General features: G+C 41.0%; 1 protein-coding gene across 4 annotated transcripts in view; it reads right to left on the bottom strand.

The window, feature by feature from the left end:
• Positions 1 to 4,032: 4,032 nt before the first annotated feature.
• NR4A3 (nuclear receptor subfamily 4 group A member 3) overlaps positions 4,033 to 26,904 on the bottom strand; it is a 40,205-nt gene continuing 17,333 nt past the window's right edge. For all 4 annotated transcript variants that reach the window (XM_038552931.1, XM_038552928.1, XM_038552929.1 and 1 more), the window contains 3 exons: positions 22,001 to 22,200; positions 19,330 to 19,508; positions 4,033 to 7,293 (listed from right to left, as the gene is read on the bottom strand). In XM_038552931.1, the coding sequence (XP_038408859.1) occupies positions 7,046 to 7,293; positions 19,330 to 19,508; positions 22,001 to 22,200 (627 nt within the window). In that variant the 3' untranslated portion in view covers positions 4,033 to 7,045. The remainder of the gene's footprint in view (positions 7,294 to 19,329; positions 19,509 to 22,000; positions 22,201 to 26,904) is intronic.

Raw genomic sequence — 26,904 nt, 5'->3', positions numbered from 1 at the left:
TTATTTTTTTTATTTATTTTTATTTTTATAGCTTTTAATATCAAGAACGTGGAAACAACTTAGATATCCATTGACAAGAAAATGAACCAAATTATAATGTACTAGAAGAAGTACTATAGAGCAGTGAAAATAAATTAGAGCTATATGACAGCATAGATAAACTGCAAATACAATTTTGAGCAAAGTAACTAACAAGTCGCAGAAGAATATATACTTCATGATACCACTAATAGAAATTTTTAAAAATGTAATTCTAAACAGTAAGTTGATCAGGAATGTATACATATGAAACAATCAACCAAAATTCAGGCTGATGGGGAGAAGAGAGAAATACAACTGGAGGAGCACAGAGACTCCAACTGTTCTTTTGCCAAAAGGTATGTTCATAGTTTTTTATAATATTAATTTATATGTTTAAACAATTTTATGATTTATAATACTAAGCAAAATAAGTCAGTCAGAGAAAGACAAATGCCATATGATTTCACTCATATGTGGAATTTAACAAACAAAGAAAATGAGTAAAGGTGGGGGAGAGAGAAGGACAAACCAAGAAATAGACTCTTAACAACAGAGAACGAACTGATGGTTACCAGAGGGGAGTGGGTGCGGGGGTGACAATAGGAGATGAACATTTTTGTACACATTTCCTGATAAACATAGGCAAGAATCTCTCTAGACTAGTGGTTTTCAAAGTGTGGTCCCAGGACTGTGGCATAAGCATTACTTGGGAACTTGCTAGAAATGCAACTTATCACGTTGAAAAAAAATTAACAAAATGATTTAAAAAAAAAAGAGGCAATAAAATAAAAAAGTCACTTTAAAAATAATTTTTATAATTATTTTTTGGCTTTAAATCATTTCCATTTTTGTGTATATATTGTACTTTATTCTTTTTAATCAGCTTTATTTTTCCAATTTTATATTATTTTAATTTTCCATAGAATCTTGGCAATATAAAAAGTAAAATCACAAATGTAAAGGATGTACTTTTTAATTTTTTAAATAAAAACCCTAAGTATGGATAAATGGACAATGAAACATATGCAAGCAGCTTTGTTAGGTAGTATACTAACATATGTGTTTTTTCTATATACTTAAAAAGGAAGAAGAAAGAGTTGGGAGGGTTCAAATGATTGAAGTTTGCTCTGAGTATAAAGAGCTCTTTACAAATGTAAAGAGCATAAAGAGAAATGATCCCAGAAGGGGAGTAGGGTTTCATTACTATAGGATTCTTTGGGGGGCACCTGGTTGGTTCACTAGTTGAATGTCTGGTCTGCCTTTGACTCAAGTTGTGACCCCTGGGTTCTGGGATTGAGTCTCACCTAGGGCTCCCTGCAGGGACCTGCTTCTCCCTCTGCCTATGTCTCTGTCTCTCTCTCTGGGTCTCTCAAGAATAAATAGATAAAATCTTAAAAAAAAAAAAAAAAGACTTTTTGGTTATAGGCCTGGTATAGGCCAAAGTTAGAGACCTAGAGACAAATGGTAGAGGCCTTGAGTCAAAAATTCTGAGGGATGAGTAGGACAGGTGACAAATTTGACAGGAAGGGAAATTAGGTTGAGTCTGAGTCTAGGGTATTAGCTCTGGTATCTGTGAAGAATTCCTCAGCACTTGTTGATGAGCAGTAAATGATGAGGGTAAATGATCCCTGTGCTTCAGAGAGGAGCAGGACTCTAAAAGACGAAGCTAAAGAAAGGTCGCCAGGGGTTGTAGAGATATATTGACATGTGTTCAAATCTAATAGGATCTTGGACAAGGTACTTAACCCTTCCCAGCCTCTCCCCATTTTCAGGCTGGGATAACACCACCATCTCAGAAGTAGTAAATATTAAATGAGATCATGTATGAAAGTATTTACCAGAATGTCTGATACACACAGTGGATGTCTAATAAATATTAGACCTCTCTTCTCTTCCCCTCAAATCAAATGCCCTTAGAACCCCAGCCTGAAGGACGGCCAGCATCATAGCAGGTAAATGGAGAAGGGGCCATGATCATTGGGCTCATTGATGGAACCATGAGATGGGCAGAGACAAAATAAAAATAAAGCAAGAATGATACTGTCCTTGCAACACTAGCAAAACAGAACACCCAAGCAAGAAATATCATCTGTTAGTGCCACAGTGCAACTCAGAGATAGCCCTGAGGAAGAAATTTCTGAGGCATTTTTTGAAGAAATTTTGTTCGTGGTAAAAGGTGTCAGATAACAAAAGGTGCAAAAATCTTCTTTGAAATTTGATGGAATTTTCAACCTGTTGGACAAAAGATGGCATTTTTCAAAATGTATTTGGGTGAGATGATAGACCATTTGATACTCTTAGATTTTAGTCCTTTCCATTTGTAGCAAAGTCTTAGAACAAAGGTTTACAAACAGCTTGCTCACGAAATCACCTCAGGTGCCTTCTCTTCTGAGAGAGAAATGGGGATGGTCTGATATTGGTGCCTGAGAAAAAAAATGACTTGTACTTGAAAAGCATGTATACCATACTTTAAGCTCAAACGTCAGTAACAGGTAGCTCAGAGAATTGAAAGCAGAGTCCCGCAAAGATATTTATACACGCATGTTCATAGCAGCATTATTCACAATAGTGTAAAGGAGGAAGAAACGCAAGGGTCCACCAACACATGGATAAGGAAAGTGTAGTATGTACCTACAATGGTATAGTATTCAGCCTTAAAAAGGAGACATACTACAACATGGATGAATCTTGGGGGCATGGGACTAAGTGAAATAAGCCAGACACAAAAGGACAAATACTGTATGATTTCCCTTATATGAGGTTTCTATAGTAGTCAAATTTGTAGACACAAAAAGAATGGTGGTTACCAGACCTGCAGGAGGAGTGAATGGGGAGTTACTTTTTAAAGGCTATAGAGTTTGAGTTGTGTAAGATGAAAGGCCATTGGTAAAACAACAATGTGGATGTACTTAACATCACTGAACTGTGCACTAAAAATGGTTAAGAATGTAAGTTTTATGTGGATTTTACCCCAGTTAAAAAAAAAAAAAAGTCAACAGTTAGCTTCCTTTGTTGTCTTTGTGCATTTAACTTATGGAAATTTCAACTATAAGCACCTGCCCCTTATGCAGTCTTGAACTTCCTGCCTCTCTCCTTGTTCAAACCAGACTTTTGCCTCTGGAGTCCCCAGAGAAGAAGCTTATTAACCCTCTGTTTTTTCCTCCTTTGCCCAAGTACCTATGTTTAAATTCATTCCACCCTCTCTCTCATTCTTTTCTTACTAATCACACTGTATGGTCGAGGAAATGGAGGCACTGCTGAGAAGCAGGAAGAAGGTTTGTCCCCTAGACTAAACACAGCACTTAGATGGCATAGAAAATTCTTTGTACATGAACTGTTGAATTAAATTGGGAGAGCTCCACATTGTTTTGAGCCTTCAATATACACACACACAAAATAGATTTGCCCTAATCCAGAATAAATGATATTTGGGGTAGAGTTGAATGAAAGTTGCATTTGCACTGCCCACGGAGAGAGGTTTCTAGGCAATATAGAGTAGTGGTGTCAGCAAAAAGGCAGAGAGTACTGATCAATCTTGGAGAACTCTTATCCTGATTCTTGTAAATTCTGGTTCATAAACAACTGATATCCCATTATCTTAATAAAGGTAAGTCCTTAAAGCCCTTAAAGAATACTTTTAGGCAATCAATTATTAGCTTAATTTAATATATATGTGTAAAACATATAAATATATACTATATTTAATAATTTATGATTGAAAGAAAAATAGCTTCAACACTGTGCATGTTTGCATCTCCTCAAAGCACGCAGCAGTGCTTTGTCCACAGGAAGTAGTCAATACATGGTTATCGAATTTAGAATGTCCTTCTTCCCAATCAGTGAGGTTTAATATATTTCCAATTCAGAATGCCTATTAATTTTTCAGCATTAGTAAGCCTTCAGAAAAAATCCATTTGGGGATGTGTTTAAGAGATCACAGCAAATACTATCATATACATGATGAAGAGAATACTGTTAAAATGAAGCATGCTTATTTAACACACCGGTAGCCATTGATAAAATGTAATTTAATTTAATCATTTAAATTTACATTGTTAATGTACAAGAGCATTTCTTTCAAACCACAGGTTAACACACACTAAAGAGCAATGCTGTTAGAAGAGCAGAGAAACTTTGGAAAACTCTGCTGTCTGAAATGAAAGCAAGGCACTCTCCATTAACAGCTGGTGGATTCCTGATTTCCGCCCACAGAAGGCATGTTCGCACTGAGAGAGCTCTCCCACAAGGGAAGAATCACCTGCTTTAATTCTTGCTGTCCTCTTCTGAGCTAGTTTGGTCATCCACTCTGTATAAACTTGTGTGTCAACATCAAGACAAAAAAAGAGAGTTGAGTTGATGGATTACGTGGGAGGCTCTCATAGTTCTTACAACTATGGAAGACAGAAGAACACTGGCTATCACCTTTATTTTCAACACTAGTGTCTGGACCTAAAACTAAAAACCTTCATTCTTTCCAACCAACCAATCAATATCACAGCTAAAAAGTCTTTTCCTTAAATCTGATGGGTGTAAAAATAAAAAGTAACAGCATTTCTCCAGGGCTCTGGTTTTTCTGTTTGTTTTGTTTTTCTTTTATGGACATGACAAAAAACAAGGATTAACTTTCCAATACTAATGGTGCACCAAAGGGTTATGTATGCACAGTATTTCTAATTTATTCAAATTCAATTTGAATTTGGTCTGAAGCTACCTTGTATGAAATGTTAGCTTTCCTGATATTTAATAATGTTTATTATGTTTGCATATAAGCTCAAAAAATTAATGCAAAAGTACTACTTTACTCACGGTTATCAGGTAAAATGTAAATATTAGTGGTTATTTTTAAAAGCCTGTTTTCCTATAGATGCAATAAGTTGAGTAAAAACACTATAGAAAGGAGAAGTAGGTCCTAGGTCTTGATTCTGGTATTGGCCTGTTGGACCTTGGGCAATTTTTACTTATCGCTGGGTCCCGGTTGTCTCCTCTATGAGTTTCAGAGGTATGGGGGACCAGTTGACAAGTCAGGCCCCTGCAAAGTCTAATGTTCCAAGGGCCTAACATTGCAGACCCTATCACCTGGATATAAAAATAATAATCTTCCATAAAAGCTCACACAAACATAATACATGATCAAATATCAGAATGACTCTTGGGGCAGGGGGGAACCAAACCATATATGCTTTGCTATCTGGGTTATCCTTTGCAGCAATTAGGCAATTCATTTGGCATTTGTTTGATTGTATAATTTAATGACAATATAAACAGCATAGTTTTGTTATTTTTTTCTTTAAAAACACTAAAGCAAAAATGATTTAAAGCTAACAAAAACTACTGTGACATCATTTTGACATTCAAAGTTTGTTTCTTAGCAAAATGGCCAAAGATATTTTGATTGATACAGAGTATATAATATAAAGACTTTTAGACCTAAAAATCTTCAAACATTATTCGAATTTAGCAAAACATAAGCAAAATTTTAATATCAAAGTGCTAAACAGTACTGCCTTAAAAGTCACTGCAAATGAATCATAAAATAACTGCATGGGAAGTAACATTTATTGTACAAATGGTTAATAAAAAGACACATTATAAATATATATATGTAACCTGCTATATTTATATATATATATTTGTTTATTTAATTTCTAATTGGTGTATCCAAGTTACTGTGAACACCCCATTTAAGTACTTTGTAACTCAGCTTCCAGGAGCTGGTGGTCTTGCAATAAATACAGGCAAAGCTATTACAATATAACGTGCATACAAATGTTTATACAAATAAGGACACTATGCAACAAATTATCTCATAGTAATATGGCATCGACAGTATAAACATACAAAAGGGAGTACGAACACGGAATGTTGAAACGCAGCCCACTAATCCTGTCTAGTAGTCACATTCATACTATTATTTTTTAAAATAAGACTCGCTTGCTCTCCAAAATTGTCCTTGTCACCAATAACAAAAATTAAATTATATATATTTCAAAAATCTTATTACCTCTGGTGTTTACCCTGTATGATCAGTTCCTACTTATTTGTATGTTCTTATTTAGGAATCAAACCCTTGAGACTCACTGGATGCTCCTGGGGCTTCTGAATGAATGTGCCAGTCAGTTGCTATTAACTGAAGCAACTTTAGGGAACTCTGTCTCAGTTGATGGAACACAACCAACACAGCTGTATGCAATCCATTTTATAATCTGAGCCCCTTTCAGGACAGCTGGGCATCAGGGCAGAGCTCTGGATCCACTAAGAGTGGCCTAAAATCTTGGATGGACCATTCCTCAGAAGCGCTCTACAGGGCAGGTGGACAAAGCCTCTGCTAGGAAAATGAACACGTGTCATTTGCCAATATGACTGCCTCCTTTTTATTTCCATATAAAAGAAAGGAGAGTTCATAAACAAGACTTAGTAAGACAGCACTTTAAAAATTGCACTTGTATATGGAAGCGAACAGCCATTATCATTTTGCTATGTCTGATTTATAGGTAATCCTCATCTTTCACCATTTGTTAAAATAAAATAAAGGAAGAAAGAAATTAAAAGAGAGAATTTCTGCCTTCTTTGCACCACATACATACCCTTGATACAGGAAGTGTATTCTAAAGATCAACCTCAAGACACATCCTACCCTGGCGAACAACCGTTGGCTGTTCTTGTTTTTAAATACAAAGCAACTATAATTGTATTCCCCAGAAAGAGTTTTAAAACAGTTATATTATCCTTTTTTTTTTTTCCTGCTCGGATAGCATTGTCCAAAAGTGCTTTGTTAGCAATTTCTTAGAAAACCCTCATGAACTCTACCCTCCCCTCCCACACCAACCCCAAAGCCTAAATATAAAACACAACCCCAACACAATACTCTGCAAGTTTTCTGGCTTTAGGTTGTAAGGAAAAGTGCCAGAAAAAAAAAAAGTCTTTTCTACAGGAGCTGCTTTTTCTCTTAAGGAAGGACAGAAAATGATAGGTGTCCAGACCCATTCCTTTGCTGCTTAGCAAGTAGGTGCCAGGCGGCTCCCGTTCAGAAAGGCAGGGTGTCCAGGAAGAGCTTGTCGATGATGGAAGGTGGAGACACCAAGTCTTCCAGCTTCAGGTAGAAGATGCGCTGGAGGCCCAGGGTGCAGATCTTGCGCAGTTCTACCAAGGCGCCCAGGACCTTGGGCTCGCTGGGCTCCAAAGCCTGTCCCTTACTCTGGTGGTCTTTCAAGCTGCTTGTGATCTTGTTGCATAGCTCCTCCACTCTCTTTGGTTCTTTTAACCCATGTCGTTCTGTAGAGGGATACAAAAGGGCAAGTTTAGGAGGATGTTACATCTTAAGAGACTTTGAGTTTTCTTTATTTTTGCTTTTTTTTTTTTTTTTTAATTTTAAGTAGGCTCCACGCCCAACATGGGGCTTGAACTCATGACCCTGAGATCAAGAGTTGGATGCTCTCTACTGCTTGAGCCAACCAGGTACCCCATCTTTTTTTTTTTTTTTTAAGATTTTATTTATTTATTTGAGAAAGAAAGAGAGAGAGAGGAGGAGGAGAGAGAGAGAGAGAAACAGACTCCTTGCTGAGGAGGGAGCTTTACGCAGGACCCTGAGATCATGACCTGAACCAAAGGCAGACACTGAGCTGACTGAGCCACTCAGGGGCCCTAGGCATCCCCATCTTCTTTTTAATTTCTCATTTTAGCAAATTTTTTTAAAATTTAAATTTTATTAATTAACATATAATGTATTATTGGTTTCAGAGGTAGAGGTCAGTGATTCATTGGTCTTATATAACACCCAGTAGACAGCCTCATCTTAAGAGACTTCGAATCCCAAATTGAGGTCTGTGTCTTCTACCAGTTGGGATGGCATTTTAGAATCCAAGTGCCTCCATCTTAGAGGTAACTCATAGCCTTTGTTATCAAATGGCATCAGGGTTCGAATCCCAGTCCTACCACTTCCTCACTGTGTGCTCCTGAGTTAGCCTCTGACTTTCTGCGCCCCAGGTTCCTTATAAAGTGAAGATAATAACTGTCCCTAATTTAGGGTTTCTGGGAGGACCAACTTAGGTGAAGCACACAGTTCCTGGCACATAGTCACATTGAATGAATGACAGAGTGGTTATTACTTTGCATACATTATCCTATAAAAGTCCTATCAGAAAGCAACTCTTTTTTCAGAGTGACAAAGAAACACATCGAGGAAAGTGAATTAATGTCCCCATCTGTTAAGATGGGGAAGGGGGATCTGTAAGTTCCATTTGCTAATGCAGGGGCTGCCCCACAAGACCCAGCACAAAGCACATTCTTATGTTTTCATGCTAACCAGCACTGAGAAGAATCCAGCTTTTCTTTTCCCTGTTTTTCACTCCCCCTTGAAACACCTATTGTCCTACACCTGGCACTCTGTACAAAATACACGTGTCTTCCTGCTGTGGAGATGGAAAAGTCAAAGAGAAGGGAAGAGGCCCTGAAAGAGGCACTGCAGGGACTTTACAATGTAGCAAGACATGAACACCTGTATCTGATATTTTATAAAACAATATACAAAGTGATCCACATGTTAAATATTATGATCTCCCATTTTATTTTAATGTTAAGTGATTTTCCCAAAGTCTAAATTTTGGCTGCTAAAAGCTGCTAAACTGATCTGAACTCAGTTTCCTGAGGCACATTTTGTCCTCCTGCCACAGAGCAATGTTGCATCTCTAATCAGAAAGGAGCATCACATCCAGTATAAACCACTCTGCTCTCCCTCAACATTTAGATACCAAAGTCTCTTTCCTGAGAGAAGGTCTTGGCCCTAGTTAGTCAGGGTTTGTATCTCTAAGTATATTTACACGTAAAACAATAATTCTCATGAGATCGAAGACATCCTTCCAAAGGGAAATCAAGCAACAGTGTCTAATTTTTCCCACGTTTATTTTTTCAGTTGGGGATATATGCTTTCTCATTTTTTAAAATTCCAGTATAATTAATGTGCAGCATTATATTAGTTTCAGGTGTACAAAAGTGTTCAGTGATTCAACAATTCTATACATAACTCTGTGCTCATCAAGATAAGTGTACTCTTAATCCTCTTGGGGATATTTTTGTTAGGGAAGTTGTTTCCTTAAAACAAAAAAAGTCAATTAGCAAAATGGAGCAATATCCAGACATTTTTTTTCCCCTCTTGTCCTAAATCAAAGGAGGCCCAGGGACCAGGAGATCTGCATTCTTCCATAGGTTTAAGGCTTATCTTAAAAGGAGGAGGTTGGATTTAATGACCTCTAAGGTCCCTTCTAGCTCTGATGTGTTATAATTACATTAAATTACAACCATGAAAATTGCCAGTGGCATCTCAGTTGGCTGTAACTTGTGGGTGTCTCATCTTGATGCACCATAATATGGAGAAAAGGGCACTGGATGTGTAGTCAGACGGAGCTGGGTTCCAGTTTTGGTTCTGTTACTTACTACTAGCCATGTGACTTAATCTCTTAGGACCATGTCTTTGTAGGAAAATGGGGATTACAGGGTGGGTGGTAGATACACAAGTCTTTATTGTATTCTTCTTTATTCCTTTCTGTGTACCTCTTTTTAAAAAATATTTTATTTAATTTTAATTTTTAATTTTTTTTAAAGAAGAGTATGCACGTGTATATGTACACATGTGTGTGAGAGTGCGCGTGAGGAGGGAGGCTGGTGGGGGAAGGGCAGAGGGGAAGAGAGAATCTTAGGTAGGCTCCATGCCTGGCTTTGAGTCTGACTCTGGGCTCCATCTCACAACTCTGAGATCACAACCTGAGCTGAAATCAAGAGTCGGACATTTAAGCAACTAAGCCACCCAGCTCCTCTCCCCAAGATTTTATTTTTAAGGAATCTGTACACCCAATGTAGGGCTCAGACTCACAACCCTGAGATCAAGAGTTGCATACTCTATGGGCTAAGCCTGCCAGGTTCCTCTTTTCTTTGTGCCCTACATACTACACAAAACATTGAAAGAAGAAGTATAGTTATAATAAAACCTACTTCCATGGGTATTGACAGGCTCAACTAAGATGATGCTACCAACTTTCTACCAACTGCAGAGTGCTCCATGCATGGTACAGTCAGCACCTGCAACAATGCCTGACAAACAGCAAATGGTTGGCAACCACAGGTCAAACAAAAGGCAACAAAGTCCCCTACTTCTCAAGCTTTGCAGTGCATGATTTTGCTTCCCAGGAACTATTAGCTAATCAGCCTAGGTGCAAACCTGTCCTCTATGTTTATCTTTACTATATACGTAGTCTCTCTGTTTAGTCTCAAAAGACACACCCAGGAGTGACCTTCAAGGGAAATTTTGCCTGCAACGGTGTTCCTTCTAAACTCTTATTCCACCTCCCTCTCCCCTTTGCCCCTGCCACCAAAACAGAAAAGCAGACTGCAAGTTTGGCAGTAAACTTCAAGAACTGTAAAATGTTCATAGCCTCTGCCCAAGTAATCCCACTCTTGGGAATTTATCTGAAGGAAAAATTCAGCAGAAGAATAAACTGTATGCATGAAGACATTTAGGGTTGCAGTATCTATTTAAAAAACTGGGAAAAAGATAAGGGGTGGAAGAAAAGGGAACTATTAAGTCAAAAATGGTATATGCACATAAATGTAGGCATCAGAAAGGACAGATATGAAGGCTGTCAAGCAACATGGAAAAACATATATCGCATAAAAGAAAGAACAGAATATAAAATGGCATCTAAGCTGGGATGACATCTATGCAAAATTTATTTCTGCATATAAAGAAGGGTGAACAGAAACAGAAAAGTGAGAATATTTATGAGATTGTCAGATAACTCTTTTCTTTCTTTTAAAATTCCCAAGTTAGCAGTATTTGTATATTAAACTGTTAACATAAAACAACCTGGGATTTGGTCTCTCTAGTAGCTGTAACATGCTCAAACAGTCATCTTGCTGATAATAATGTCTATTAATACTGAGCTATGGCAAATTAGGTTCCGAACCTAGGGAGGGATGCTTTTTCCCAGAATAAAATAACCAATCTATTGATTTAACATGTGCCTTCTTTTCAGTGCCCATGTCTTGTGTTGCATTCAAGATCCCATATTCGTTTTCAGGATAAAGAAACAGAGAATGGTATTGGCTGGATTTGGGGAGGGGGTTGATTACAGAACCTTATAACTAGACTTTCTCATGGCCAAACTCACAGAAGGTGCCTCAGAGTTTTCCCTGCTCTCCAACCAGTTGTGACTGCTCAATAACTATGGCAACCATTATTTATTCAGTGAATTCAAGTGGAGATCGATACCTCCCTGCCAGCTGGATCAACCCTAGGCCTGGAATTCCTTGAGGAATTCAGAGACACTCCTGTTAGAAGCCAAAGGCACCTTCTTTGTTGTTTTGAACAGCTACTGGATTTGTGGTTTCTTTACTTTTTCAAAAGGGCTGAGATAAAATTCAGTCTCCATGCAAACTACTGCCAGCAGCCAGCAAGATTTCCAAATCACTAGGGAGTCACTAAGTGGCTGGGACCTTCCTAGTAATCTGAAATTCCTTAAAACCCCAATCACTGACGTTTTCATTTAAGGACTTCTTTTCTTTTCGGTGTCTGGTAAACATGGTTGCAATGCTGATATACAGAGACCTCATCAATTCTGGGGGAAATTGGACATTTGGATTTCCCCCTTCCTAGAGAATCACACACAGATTTTAGTGTATGATCTTTGTCCACCATTAAACAAAACAAGCCCTTCGGCATTTCTTGCTCTTTGATCTACATCATTTTTATCTAATACGTCAGTATTTAACTCAGCTTTCTGTATCCAAAACTTTAAAATGCATCTTATAGAAATGGTTAAGTAATGAATTTACGTGTCACAATCATAGAACATATGTGTTGGAAAGGATTTGAATCATTTAGTTCACACTCCCACCCAAAACAAGAATCCCTACCATGAGAGGTCACAAAGAAAGTGCCCGACCACTGGAAAATAACAATAGACTTAGTAGCACTTTATATTATACTCTTCTACTTAGATTATTTTATCACACTCTCTCAATATGCTTGTGAATCAGGTAGGACAAAGATGATCTTTACTTAATAGATAAGAAGGCACAGTCAAAATTAGCAAATGGCTAATTTCTTTTGCTCAAAGTCCAGGCATGTTTCTATTATACTGGGATGCCTTGAACGTCATATTAGGATGTTCTTCTTTATCCTGAGATGATTTCAGCCTCCCTATAACTCCTGACTTTCTGTGTACCTATTTAACTAACTGATTAATTACTTCTTTCAACAAATACGTACCAAGTGCCCATTCTGTGCCTAGCAATATTATAGCCATTGGGGAAGAGCAGTGAACAAAACAGATGGACAACACTGACCTGTGTGGTGTTAGTATCCAAAGAAACTGCTGAATTCCTATGCAATTTTAGCTATCCATGCCACAGACCTCTCTGCTGAGAGAGGAACGGAAGCAGGTGGGAGGTGGAGAGAGAGGAGGGAGGGAGAGTGGGAGGGGGAAAGGGAAGGAATGGGAGAAAGCAAAGAGGGTGGGAAGAGGGAGAGATCCAGTGAAATAATAGAGCTACTAAGATCTGTGCTCATGTTTTTCCCTTTTCACCTCGTTAAGAGCTACTTGTCCTTTAGATTACGGATCAAATATTTCTTCAAGGCAACTTTCCTTTTTACTCCCAGTTTATTTATTTATTTTTTTAAATAATAAATTTGTTTTTTATTGGTGTTCAATTTGCCAACATACAGAATAACACCCAGTGCTCACCCAGTCAAGTGCCCCCCTCAGTGCCCGTCACCCAGTCACCCCTACCCTCCGCCCTCCTCCCCTTCCACCACCCCTAGTTCGTTTCCCAGAGTTAGGAGTCTTCCACGTTCTGTCTCCCTTTCTGATATTTCCTACCCATTTCTTCTCCCTTCCCCTCTATTCCCTTTCACTATTATTTATATTCCCAAATGAATGAAACCATATAATGATTGTCCTTCTCCGATTGACTTACTTCATTCAGCATAATACCCTCCAGTTCCATCCACGTCGAAGCAAATGGTGGGTATTTGTCATTTCTAAAGGCTGAGTAATACTCCCAGTTAGATCATGCTCTCCTATGGCATTCTATTTTTTTTCCCTTTCAAGGATATAACAGGTTAGAATCAGATATCTATCTAACTCTTGCCTGCCTTCTCCATTAAATGTAAGCTCCACAGGGGCGTGGGCTGTGTTTGCCCATCATTACACCTCCTGAGTACAGAGGAGACACCAATAACTATCTGTTCAGTGAATATGTACACAGAGGAACAATGACCTGTAAAATATGATTAAATGAATACTAAACACATAAGCTGCTCAGAATAAATATAGAAGTTGGTAGTTAATGAGCAGTAGACAACATTCACAAACTCTAAAACCTACCACATTACAAGCTTTGGAGTCAGACTTCCTGGATGTAAAACCTAGCTCTGCCACTTATTGGGTCTGTTTCCCCATTTGTAAAAACAGGGCTGATGAGGATACCTGCCTCCTGGGTTGTGGGGAGAAGTAAATGAGTTGACACATGTGAAGTGTTTGGGACAATGCCCGCATATAGTAACTACTTAAAAAATATTAGCAAGTATCCTCTATGTCTACAGCTCAACTCATTAATACCCCCTTCAAATCGGCTGCTTCTCTGAATTTGCCTGTTAAGGATTTCACCGTCCTCCCCATCGCTCCCACACCATGTCTAACAATTCTTCCTCCCTGGCCATCATAGTTAATCCATTGTAAGAACACTGGTGAACATCTCTGTGATGTTCCTTGCATCTAGCTCCTCCCTGCAATCCCTCTGGCCTAGGTCTTCAGTAACTGCTACCTACACTGTTTCAATAGCTCTTGGCTTGTCCATCTGCTTCCCATCTCTGTTGTAATCCATGCCAGGTCCTTCCAGATCTACTAACTAGACAACATTAAACAAAATAGCACATGTAAAGCCCTTGGCACAGTGCCTGGCACAGGGTATTTGAAAATTATTAACTTCCTGGAATTCTAATTACCAATAGCTTTCATTGTTCCTTTCTGTTCAGACGTCGTCACTACCTCAGCAGCATCAACATCACCCGGCAGCTTGGTAGTAATGCAGAATTTCAGGCCCTGCCCTGGATCTGCCTCATCATAAGTGCAATTTAACAAGATGCTTCGTGGGTTGATGCACATGAAAGCTAGGGAAGCTCTGCTCTAGCCAGTCCTGGTCCCCACGAGATGCCTGAGCCAGTCTGCACCTACCAGTCACCCAGTCTCTGTACACCTAACTCCCCGATGCCGCTTGTTCCAGAATCAAATCATTTCTACTACAAAGTTTTTCTTATGTTGAGCTGAATTTTACAGTTCCCAGTTCTGTCTCTTGGGCACATACAAGAAACAGATTCTCTTTCTCACGGCAAGTAGCGGAGATGAGGACAGGGTGAGGGTAGCTGTCAGGAGATCCAATAAGGAAAAGCAATTCTTTCTCTTTTTGAGCAGGTCTCAGGGCACAGGCCAACACGAGGACAACAGTAATACAGTTCCAGCCAAAGAGGAAAGCTAACACCAACCAACAGACAGGACCTTCCTGCTCTGCTCTGGGCTCCATTTCTTTCTTGGGGAAGTCATCTCACTGCTACCTCTTATTGCACATGGAACATCCTTTATTGCTGGACAGTCCCCAGGGACACTGAGCTGGTCGGCACTCTGAGCTGAGGCTGTAATATGCTTTCCAGTCTGTCTGTCTTTGGTTTATTAGAGTATGTGTCTGTCTCCCCAAGGAGACCACAAACTCTTTGAGGATAAGGGATTGTGTGCCTGGCACATAGCAGATGCTCAATAAATATTATTGAATTAATCTGAATTGAAATACGGTAGTCCTCAGGAATTCAGACTATTTTCTAATAACAAAGTGGTAGGCTAAAAATAATTAATTTTCCTAATTTGGGAGACTTCCCGAAATTTATAACCCATTCATTTAACCAATATTTGCCATGTGCCAAACACTTTTAAATGCCAAAGTAATTATAAAGATGAATAAGACTCTCCCTGGCCTTAAAGAAACCCACAGTCTAGTTAGAAAAGAAGAGACACAAATAAATTACTTAATATAATGTGTATGTGGAATTGTAGGGACACAGGAAATTGTTATGGATTCTCAGGAGAATAGTTAGCTCTTCCTGAGGTAAGAAAATAACATTTAGGATAATCATAATGAAGATTTGTCTAATATCTTTTTCTCTTCAAAGTACACATTAGCTCATTTAATCTTTATAGGAAATTTACAAGTAGACATAATTATCTCTGTGAAAAATGAGAAAACTGAGATTCAGAGAGTGTAAGAAAAAAAAAAGAGAGAGAGATTGCATAAGGAATTAGTCCAAGACTACATAGGCAGGCAGTAGCAGAGTGAAGATCTCCAATCTCCAAATCCCAAGATAATCTCTACTTTAAAAAAAAAATGATACTGTCCTTAGTTTTCTTCTGCAATGTAGCTGATGGCTATATATGATATAAAAAAGGGGTAACCAGGTAACCATTTAGAATGAGCAGGGCAGCTCTGGGAAGACAGGTGGTAGAGGGCATGGCAGGACCAACCACCTGCCTGGTTCTTCTATGTCATTGTTCATTGCTTTCTGCCCATTGGTCCATCCTTCCTTCCTGCTCCTCAACCTTAGAATTCATGTTCCAATAAGATCAGGAAAAAAGACTACAGGGATAAGAGAAAGGAGTCATTTTCTCACTTGACAGAAGACCTGAGAGGGAAAAGAAAGCCATGGAGAACATTCTTTTAGTGTAGCAATGCCAAATGGCATTTGGGCACTCAAGATTCCTTCCACCATCTGGTCTAAAACGTCCTTCCTGATCTTATTTCCCTTTTCACTATATGGGAGAGGTATTTTACTCTGAGGCTAGAGCATAAAAGCAGGCCATAAGATAAATATCGCATTGAATCAATCTTTTCCCTGGAAATGCTTTAAATTTCCTCAAAGTGCAGCTCTAACCACTGGAAACAGAGAGCCCAAGCTCAGGACCCACTGTGGATTCAGGTCTTCTCTCTCATGCTCACTCCAGGATAGACACACTTGGAGTATTTAGCCTGCACTCTTTTGGTTCTTCTTTCTATCGAGATTATATGTGTGATTTAACACATGTGCAATGCAATGCCACTGCACTTGCTTTTCCCTACAGGTGCTGAAGCCCTTGTGATGCTATTTCCTTGATCTGGAATGTCCTGCCTCTGTATCTTCCCATGGCTACATGCCACCTCCTTGGGAAGCCATTCATGACCAGCACCTCCACCTTTCTCTGAAAAAAACAAGTGAGCAGTAATCCGGACGTCCCCTGCACCGAATCTATTGCTTTTAAGGACTTGGACACTAACCACCACACATTGAGTTCATTGTATCATAATCACATATGACTTCCTAGAAGGCCATACCCTTTCTGACAGTAGAATTGATGGATGGCTTATCTTTGCATCTTGAGAGACTGACACCAAGCCTGGCCTATACTAGGTCCTCAATATTTATTTAATGAATGGATACTTATAAAACCATAATTCTACACTAACTTTCTGTTTGGGGGTCTTCTTATGTATTAAACATAATTAAGTTACCACACATCACCTCCCTGGTATCCCATCAGAAGCAAAGCATTTCTGTTGCTCCCATGTCAGGGATGGGGCACCGGTGAAAGAAGACAGTTAGGGCAGATAAACTGGGGACTTAAAAACATTTGACAACCACAACTGTGGAGAAGGAGAGTGATCTGAAAGAAACCATTTCCTGCCCCACCTAATCACCTAGTTTTTCACAAGGAGGCCTAGAGAGAAGTAGAAGAAGCAGAAAAAAAGAAGTAGAAAATAAAAGCCTTGTGTATGAAACTTCTAATACTGCCCAGATTCTTAATAATTTTCCTGGAAAAGAGACTGGTTAAACTTCTAACAGCTCATTTCCTTGTCATGAGTTCTTCCCTGTGGGTTTAGGAGCAGACAATTTTGGGATGAGGTTTGTGATGCCACTAGCCCACCTGATCACAGTCTTGCCATCAGTCTGTATAATCAGTGGAGCTTATTCCAAAGTTGGGATTTCATGGGAGCCCATATTCAAATGGAAATTAGTATCTGCAACAAGGCATGCTGCTGTTTTCCAGACGTCACTTTTTATGCCATTTCCTGATGCTTTTGCACATTTCCACCCCCCTCCCAAGAGCAAATCACAAAGTACTGCAAGGTCCAGAAATGAGAGAAGAGGAGCTTGTTTTTCCTGTGGGTATTAACCCTAGCAAGGACAACAGGCTGGTGGGACGTAGAACTGCCCCATGAAGGATATGGCTTGCTGTGCCCCTGCTCTTGGTGAGTGCAGCTTCATTTTTTCCACATCATGTCCTCCTTGGAGCTTCTCGAGCATCCAAGAATATATTCACCAAACATAATACCTCCTAAAGCTCCCATCCGTGTCTTTATGCCACCAAGTTTGATTCTGGACTCCCTGGGGCTTCCAAGGGGAAGGGACAGGCATGTGCCTACTTTGAGGGGGTCTCTGTCACTAACATTCCAGGAGGGAATGCACGCGGACTGAGTGCCTATTCTGAATCCACTTTGGCTACATCACAAACCTACTTTCCCATAATCCTTACTGCTGCCTCACAGACTAAGTGTTGTGGATCCCCATTTTAAGATGGGGTAACTGCAGTCCAGAGAAATGAGATGCATTGCTGAATAACACACACTTATTCAATCCAGGACCCTAGACTGCAACCTGGGGGTGCAGGATTCTGCAGTCCATGCTGTTTCTGCTAAGCCCAACTGCCTTCTCTATGAGCAATCCCCACATCAAGGACGGTGGGCTTAGCAACTGTAATGGCAGGACACACAGCAGACTGGAGGCAGAGGTGGGACTCATATCACCTTCTCCTAATCCCTTTTCCATATTCTCTGCACTGAGCTGCCCAATATCTCCAGGTGGGGACTGTCACACTTGTGCATGAACCGTGCCTCTTTACTTCAGGTGCTCCCGTGAGCCATGGGAGAGCCCTCTCAATGGAATTCATACTCTGGGAGGTAGCCTTGTTTTTGCTTTATTAATGGCTCCCGTGGAAATCTCTGGCAGGCCCCATCAAAAGAAGGGAATTTCTTATCTAGGACCAAAGCCCAGGAGGAAGTGGGGTCCCACCTGGAATACTGAAAGAACATGCTAGTGTCTGATTCCTACCATACATTTTCTTTGCCTGCATGGAAACCATTAAATGATGACCCAGGCTAGCCTCTGAAGGTCCTCAGATACATCTCACTTTAGTTAACAGATGTCCCAAGAAGGTACATGTAAGTAATGTCCATTTCTGATGCATGAGAAAAAAGGGCCCACTGGTCTCAAAGGATCTGTTTGGTCCTCTGAGAAGTTCATCACCTGCCTGAAAAACATGTTTTCTGCAGCTAAGAGTGTAGCAAATCTGAACCTAGTCCCAACAGCCTAGCTCATGCTTGGCTCTGATGAAAAGGAAGTGAGCCCTCCTCCCTGGGCAGGTGAGCCCCAGGTGGGATGAGCCTCTCCTGAAGCCTCCATCCGCTGTCACTGGCTCACCAGGTCCCAGTCTGATGAGAAGGATGAGACTGAGCAGGAAACTCTGCAAGTGTGAGGGGGCAAAGGAAGCTGGGGCCTGGGGCCCTGAGGGCAGCCCTGGGGAGATGCCACAGTTTCTCTCAACCGAGTGCCTTTCTCTTTCTCATTCTGCCCTGGGAACCTCTATCTCCCAAAAGATAGAAAGGGAGAGGCATCTAGGTGGAGGAACGCATAATACACTAATTGAATATGTTTTATGCTTCTGGTTCTTAACTTTTAAAAACAGTTGTTGAGTCATTTTTGCTTTTTACAAATATCCATTTTTCTCACTTCTCTGCCAACCAAAGTTGTTAAATCAAGTCCTAAACAAATAAGTAAAGGTATGTTTTATACATGTGCAGTGTTTTGCTTTTACTTTGGGTCACCTGCCAAGGACTAGGGAGCGGGGAGAACTCGCCCCTCTGCCTCATAGGAACAGGCTGCTTAAGGTAAACTTCCTTCAAAAACCTCATGTAAAAATAACCCTGAAGCAGGTGCTCCAATTGGCAACGAGCTTCTGTGGAAATTTAGATTTTTCCTGAAGGTTCATGACAATAAGTTGCAAAAAATATGTTTCTTTGTTTAAACTAGGTTAAACTTAACAGATTTTAGAAAAGTAGCAGTCGTTTTCCTTAATTTCTGGGATGTGTGTGTGTGTCACAGCCAAAGCCAGAATCCACCTTTAACACAGGAGAGGAGAGGGAGGAGGACACAGTCACTTCAGTGACCGGGGTGGTGCTTACCTGTGATCATGCTCAGCGCTGACAGGCATGCTAAGGCTTGGATATCAAGGTTCAGGCTCTGCAAACTTAAGGAAAAGTCTTTAATGGAGTCGAGCCACTCCCCAAATCCACGAAGGCACTGAAGTCGATGCAGGACAAGTCCATTGCAGAACACAAACTTATCTTCAGCAGTGTTCGACCTACAAGACAAAGTCATGGGGGGGAGGGGCAGGGGTGGAAGACAGAGACACATCAAATAGGTGTATTCAATCTGTCCAACATCAGAACACAAAGGTACCTAAACAGCCATTGGGCAGTGTTCAGAACCCGGTGTGGTGTCATGGAACTTGCCCAGATACTCTTTTTTTTAAAAAAGATTTTATTTATTTATTCATGAGAGAAACAGAGAGAGAGGCAGAGACACAGGCAGAGGGAGAAGCAGGCTCCCTGTGGGGAGCCCGATGTGGAACTGGATCCCAGGACCCTGGGATCACGACATGAGCCGAAGGCAGCACTCAACCACAGAACCATCCAGGTGCCCTCTACCCAGATCGTCTTGATGAACAAGACTGTGCTCCTGGGGGATCCCTGGGTATCTCAGTGGTTTAGTACCTGCTTTCTGACCAGGGCGTGATCCTGGAGACCCAGGATCGAGTCCCACGTCAGGCTCCCTGCATGGAGCCTGCTTCTCCCTCTGCCTGTGTCTCTGCCTCTCTCTCTCTCTGTGTCTCTCATGAATAAATAAATAAAATCTTAAAAAAAAAAAAAAAAAGACTGTGCTCCTGGGATCAACAACCACCGCCACTTGTCTGTGCTAACTTTCTCAGTGAGCATCAGCTCTGGGGAGCTGGGGATGGAGCACCTGCTCTCTTATTACCAGAATCAGTTACTGTCCCACCAAGGATGGGAGACAGAGGAGAGGCACTCAGGAAGTATGGAAGTGAAACCCCAGGCAGCCGCCTCTTTCTGTGGTGAACACGATTCTGTTCTCTTCAGGGCTCCTTGGCCAGGACTTCTCCCTCTTATTCTTAAATGTCAAAAACTGATAAGACCTGAGACTAGACACTACAATTCCATTGTGCAGACTCCAAGAACACCCGGTCCTTGCAACTGCCAGAAGTCAATCACAAAAATAAAAAGTGACCCAAGTAAAAAATAGTCATTTTTTTGTATCCCTCTGTACTTTCAACAGTGGATCTGTGGAGGGCTATTTCTAAAACTGCCTGATAGTTCATATTATGTCCATCATCATCTCGTTTCTCTCTCATGGAAGCTGTCCTGGAACATCTAGACATCACCACTTAGCTGTGGGGCTGAGGGCACTCCTTTCATCTCTCCTTTTCCTTATCTATAAAACAGGAATTCTGATTACTACCTCCTAAGATTGCTGTGGGAATTAAATGAAGGCTCTGAGAGCCCATGCACACTACCTGGGACACAAGAGGAGCTCAACCAGTATTAGGTGTAGCTAGTTCTGAATTCTCTATGGTCCTTCCTTGAATCTTACCTTTCCTTTAATTTTCAAGTCCCTTGCTACATATTTCTCTCTTTCGGCCTACTGCATTAACAAGTTAATATCTCTTTATTTGTACTTCTTGGATGAGTAGCTTTATTCATTCATTCACTTAGCAAGTCTTTCCTTAGAACCAAGTATGTGCCATTCTTGGAGCCAGGCACTGGAGAAAACTTGGTGAAAAGTGTATAGATGGCACCTGCCTGCATGGAGCTTATTCCTTACTTAATCCTTTGCTGCCTGCCTAATAGAGGACAGTCCCATTGCTGCCTTGGATCCTGTGCACAGCAGATTGGCTATAATTATGCTAATTACTGACTCCTTAGCTGTAATTTCACCTCTGTCTCTCCTACAGATCCTGCCACAGAGGCACACACAGACAGCATGGTTCAGCCTCAGAGTTTAAAACCTGGACCTCAGGCCACTGGCATCAGAATCACTGGAGCATGAGTTAAAAAGGCAGATTTCTGGACTTCTTTCAAGATAGTTCTAAACCAAAATGGCTGGGAATCAGGCACGGGAATCTGCACTTTACACTAGAGCTTCTGGTAACACAGTATGAAAAGCTTAGAGAGAAGCTTAGATCTGAGGTTCCAGCTTTTTGAAAAATCACTGCCTCTTTGTCTTTGGTGTCACCGAGTAGGATAGGTTGAAGCACATCTTTTGATCCAGAAGCTATTCGCTTGGAGTAAACACTGGGGGTTGAGAAGCTGTGGGAACTCTTTAGAGCCCCATCTGGCGTACTAGAACAGTAACTTGTTAAATAGAAACCCATGAGGTAAATGCAATGTTCAAAATAAATACTCGCCTGCCAGGAAATACCTTATGCACCATGAGAGAATCTTCCTAGAATCATAGAATGTTGGAACTGCAATGGGCTTCAGAGATCAACAGATCTAACCTCCTCATTGCACAAAGGAAAGTGAATTTCAGGTGAAGCCAGTGACCTTCTCAGAGTTTCACAGCAAGTTCATGTTGGAACTGACACTAGAACCCACGAGTCCTGGCTTCCAGGCCAGTGCTCTTAGCCACTGCCCATTTTTATTAATGCCTGACCATATTTCCTATTTCATTTCCTGAGCAAACTCTTCATGGATGACTCCATTATGAACACAGCAGGTTTCCAACTTCTTCGAAGTAAGGGGAGAACTAAAGAAAAGATAAAATCATAGTAATTACCTGATGGAAAGTCTGAGAACAAACAGCTCCAAAAAGGCTGATTCTATAAGTAATGTCTGATCTTCTTTGGGGAGATCAGTAAATCCGGGAATCTTTTCTGCCCAGCTTCTGGACACATCGATGGAGGCTGTCAGGAGGTTGTAGAACTGTTGCACGTGCTCAGCATCGGTGCCTGCAGCGGCCTGTTCGGTGGGACAGTACTGGAATGCAAACCACAGAGAGCAGCATTATCTTAGTTCAACAGGGATGGCAACATTATTTGCAAATTGGCTCTTGCAAGACTGTCAGTGCCCGAAACTTTTTTTTTTTTTTTTTTGGCATTTGGTCTCTTCTGATTCTCACGATGTAAACAGCAAATTCTGTTACCTCTTAACAGACAAAAGAAATCTGGCTAAGTCTCTTTAGTGCAGTGGTTTTTAATCTTGATGCAAGATGGAAATCAAGCTTAAAAAGCACTGTGTCTAGCTCATACACACAGAGATTCGAATTTAACTGGTCTGGAGTGGGGACTGGTCACCAAGAATTTCAAAGGCTCCCCAGGTGATTCCAAAGAGCAGCTATTGCTGAGAAGAACCATTACCCCAGAGGTTTGGGTCCAAGCAGGCCGCCAGGGTCTACTGATTCCATTACAGCACAGCTGTCTCTAAGATGTTAATTAAGCCACAGTTCTCAAAGTGTAGTCCTTGGGCCAGCAGCATCAGCAACACCTGGGAATGTGCCAGGAATGAACATCTTGGGTCCCATCCCAGACCTACCGGAGTGGAATCTCTGAGGGTAGGCCCAAGAAACTGCTTTATCAAGATCTCCAGCTGATTCTCATGCATACTGGAGTCTGGGAACCACAGAATTAATCAACAGGAGAAGAGAATGATTTTTGCTTCCTGCAGGTGGACTTTTGTGAGGTAAAAACAAACCAGGCAGGGGAGGGGAGGGTGTTTCCTTTTTTTTTTTTTTAATTTTGATTTCTTTATGATAGTCACACAGAGAGAGAGAGAGAGAGAGAGAGAGAGGGCAGAGACACAGGCAGAGGGAGAAGCAGGCTCCATGCACTGGGAGCCCGACATGGGATTCGATCCCGGGTCTCCTCCAGGATCGCGCCCTGGGCCAAAGGCAGGCGCCAAACCACTGCGCCACCCAGGGATCCCGGGAGGGTGTTTCCTTAAGCAGGACCCAGGCAGTCGTGTGCCCTCAGACTCAGGACTTGTGGGTACTTAAATTAATGAAAATTAAATAAAACATAAAGTCCAGTTTCTTAGTCGCACTGGCTGTATTTCAAGGGCTCCAAAGCCACGTGTGATGGGCAACAGTTCCCTCACTGCAGAATATTCTATTGGACGGCTCTGATCTAAAGGATCCCAGGAGAAGAAAGGTACAGGTAGGAATAAAGCCCCTGTTCTACTCTTGGATATTTTGGTAGAGTCAGGGTTTTGCTCGAGTCACTGGGGGAAAAAGTCCTCTTGGTTTCAGCAGAAAGACTGATATAGCAAGATAATAATCAAGGCACAACCAACAACACGGAGATTTGAGATCTGCAGAAATACTCATGTAAATATGTGCATCATTTCCTTTGCCCTAACACAACACAGCCTTGAGTGCGTTTGTGTCCTTTCTCTCAGTTCCCCCGGGGTATGGATTTTAATCCTTATTTTACAGATGAGAAAAAGGAAGCTCAGAGGGACTCAGGAAGGCTAAGGGACTTTCCCAAGGTTCACAACTAACAGTGGTCCAGCCAAAACTTAAACATGGCCCTGTGACTTCCACTCTTGCACTTCCTGGCTGGTAATATGTCTGATGTTCCTAGTTGGTAGCCTTTGGAATAGTTTTTTTTCTAAAACTAAAACTAAAGCATTTTGCTTTGCTCTAATTGGAGGTCTCTGTGTGTGTACTCATTTGGTCCCATGTTTTGTCGGCAGCACAGTGACTAGCGCATAAATGACCCCCAATAAATTGTTGTTGAGTATTGTTTAGTGAAAGAGTAGTCAGGGGAGCGCCTAAGTTTGTCACAATGCCCTAATCTGGCTGGAGGAGGGACAGCCAATAAACACCAGGTGCTCACTGAGGAACTACTTAGATACGAGGAAATGAAGCACTTGTCTTAATTGGGTCTCTTTTTTTCTCCCTTTATGCTTTCCCACGAGGCATCATGAAATAACAAAAGACACCATCAGACAAGGAGACCAGCTGCTCTAATCCTAGCCCCTAATTTGTGAAATAATGGAGCTCTGCCTGTAGTTATCTGGGATATATTACTTCACTTTTCTGAACCTCGGTTTTCCCCTCTGTAAAATGGGGATAATACCCTCCTCAAGATTCTGTTGTAAGGATTATATATGATAATATATTTGAAGGGCCCAACATAAGGATATTTAACAAATGATGACAGCGATGGTACTGATAATGATGATGGAATGAACACTGTTCCACCACTTGCATATTTATAAAATGGGGAAAGGGGTTGAATTGGAAGGTTTCTAATTCTCAGCCCTGATTTTCTAGGATCCTGTAACATCAGGTCCAGTTCAGTCCTGGCTCTTCTGTTCTCAATAATTCCACCCAGGGCCTGGATTCAATGAAGTCCTGGATGTTTCTGTGATGTGATGGGACTTCTTGGGAGCAAAGTCCGGGAGAAGCAAGCAGTCCTCCTTCCCACAGATGGTCAAGGATGGTGGCATGATCCTGGTGTCACGATAATTCCCCCCACCTCCTTTTAGCACATACACTACTAACTGAAAGGGAGTGGAGAAAGGGATTTTATTTAACTTTTTAAAAAAAAAAACTTTCTCTTCTGTGCATCTCTTTCCAAATACTCTCCAAGGATAGGAGGAAAATTAGAGTAGAACCCCCTTTAAAAAGCTGACAGCACTACTTGTGAAACTCCCGAGTGGTACCTGGGGTAGAGAAAAGAATGTTGGACCAGGCTGCAGGTTATGGGGTCCTCCTCCAGGCTCTGGCATGGACTTGCTATGCAGCCCTAGCCAAGTTACTTAACTTTTCTGGAGAAGGAAGTGACTGGCTACCTGATTTTTAAGATTCCTTCTGGCTCTTTGCACTCAGCTGTCTTTCTGTTACTGATTTCTAATTTAATTCCATTGTGGTTTGGCGGCAGACATTGTGTGTTTTCTATTCTTTTAAATTTGTTAAGGTGTGTTTTATGGCCCAGACTATCAACTATCCTGGCGAATGTTCCATATGATGGATTCTTGCACTCAATGATTCTAAATGTTGCTAATCATACCAGGTATGATGTTACTGCCTAGAATTTGACACTGATTCAGCATTATTTTGTCTTAAAATAGGATGGTAAATGGAGATAAAAAGACCAAAGGTTATAAACTTTTTCCTGGGAATGGGACCTAATAGCTCCCTTCTGCACTGACCTCCCTGAAACCATGGCTCACAACTCAATAATCTCTCTGCTTTCAATATTTGCTCAGAACCCTCCAGAGTGCTTAGCTTCCACCCAGCATCCTCTGCAGGCCTCCGTCCCTGCTGGGCTCACATTTCATGCATCCTGCACACAGGGAGGTGCAAACCCTGCCTACCCTGCATGTGCAGTTGTCTCTGATGGAGTCCAGCAAGGAGAAAAGCCAGCAGGCCCAGCATGCCAGACTCCAGCCAGCCCCTCTGGGCTTCACCTGCATTGATTCTGGCCCACGTTCCAAAATTCTGGAGCCAAAATGAATTCAGCGTGAGCCACCAGTAACTCGGGGGTGACTGGTGGGTTAGCCTCCAATGCTAGGGGAAAAGACAAACCAAGTGTCCCCTCTATTGAACATAAGATTTAAAGAAACAAAACAAAACATTTTAGATCCTTTCTCACCTGGTCTGGCACTTTTTATAAAACCATCTGAAATTGCAAGAATCAAATCCCCATTCTCTGCTTCTAGGGTCCCCTATATCACTCTATCTCTGGGATAAGCAGGTTTGTGGTTCACTGGAGAAAATCTGGAAATGTTTATTGATCATTCTAATCAAATTCAGGCCAAATAGAGGAAGACTTTAAATAACGAATCTTTTTTCCTGTTTAGGCTTTTTATTCCAGCCTATGTGAATAAATTGATTCATCCAAAGTCTGGCTTTATGTCTAGTCAAAGACAATACCATATTTACTAACCAGTTAGAAGAGGCTACAGCTAATGCCTGATATAAGTTTCTCTGAGTAATCTAGACTGAGAATCTAGAGCTGAAATTATCAACAGAAGTTACTTAAATGAGGCTCCATTTTGCATATGGCAATACTATGGCTGTGCAGGTCAGACTTCATCAACAACCCAGGCCTCAAATAAGTTGTTTGGGAATTAAGTGAGACCCTCAGTGACTACCAGCCCTACCACATTAGCAATGTGATGTTTTCATAAAAGAATGGAACCTGCTATTTACTCTACCTCACTGCCAGTCCAGGCTGAGTATGTAAAATGTCCTAAGAACATTTTGTCTCCCCTCAGAATGCTAGTTTTCCCTGGGCCTTTCTATTTCTTTATACATTTTAGATGTCATCATGACATGAGCCAAACTATGTATACATATTCCTAAGTTCTTACACTTTAAAACAAATTGGCAACAAATATGTTTTCCTCCCAATTCTCTTCTAACTGCCTCCCCTGCTAAAAAACAAAACCCTCGCCTGCCCCCACTAATGGCATCACTGCATTATACATTTGCTTACTTTCTCTCTCCTTCACACCATGTCAGCTGCCTGAGGGCAGGAGCTGCTCTTCCACAACGTGTCCACTGCTGTAGAACAGCACCTGACGCCCAGCAGCCATTGGATAAATATTTATTAAATGACTTGGTGACTTTTTGAAAATGTATATATATGTCTATCATTCATTCCTTCTCGGCCTCAAAAACAAAGCTGGGAGACGGGAGATTTGAGGTAAAATTGGATTGTTCTTATTAAACTA

Source organism: Canis lupus, chromosome 11, assembly GCF_011100685.1.
Source record: "Canis lupus familiaris isolate Mischka breed German Shepherd chromosome 11, alternate assembly UU_Cfam_GSD_1.0, whole genome shotgun sequence".
Classification (NCBI taxonomy): Eukaryota; Metazoa; Chordata; class Mammalia; order Carnivora; family Canidae; genus Canis; species Canis lupus.
This window is presented reverse-complemented; position numbering and strand designations above follow the sequence as displayed.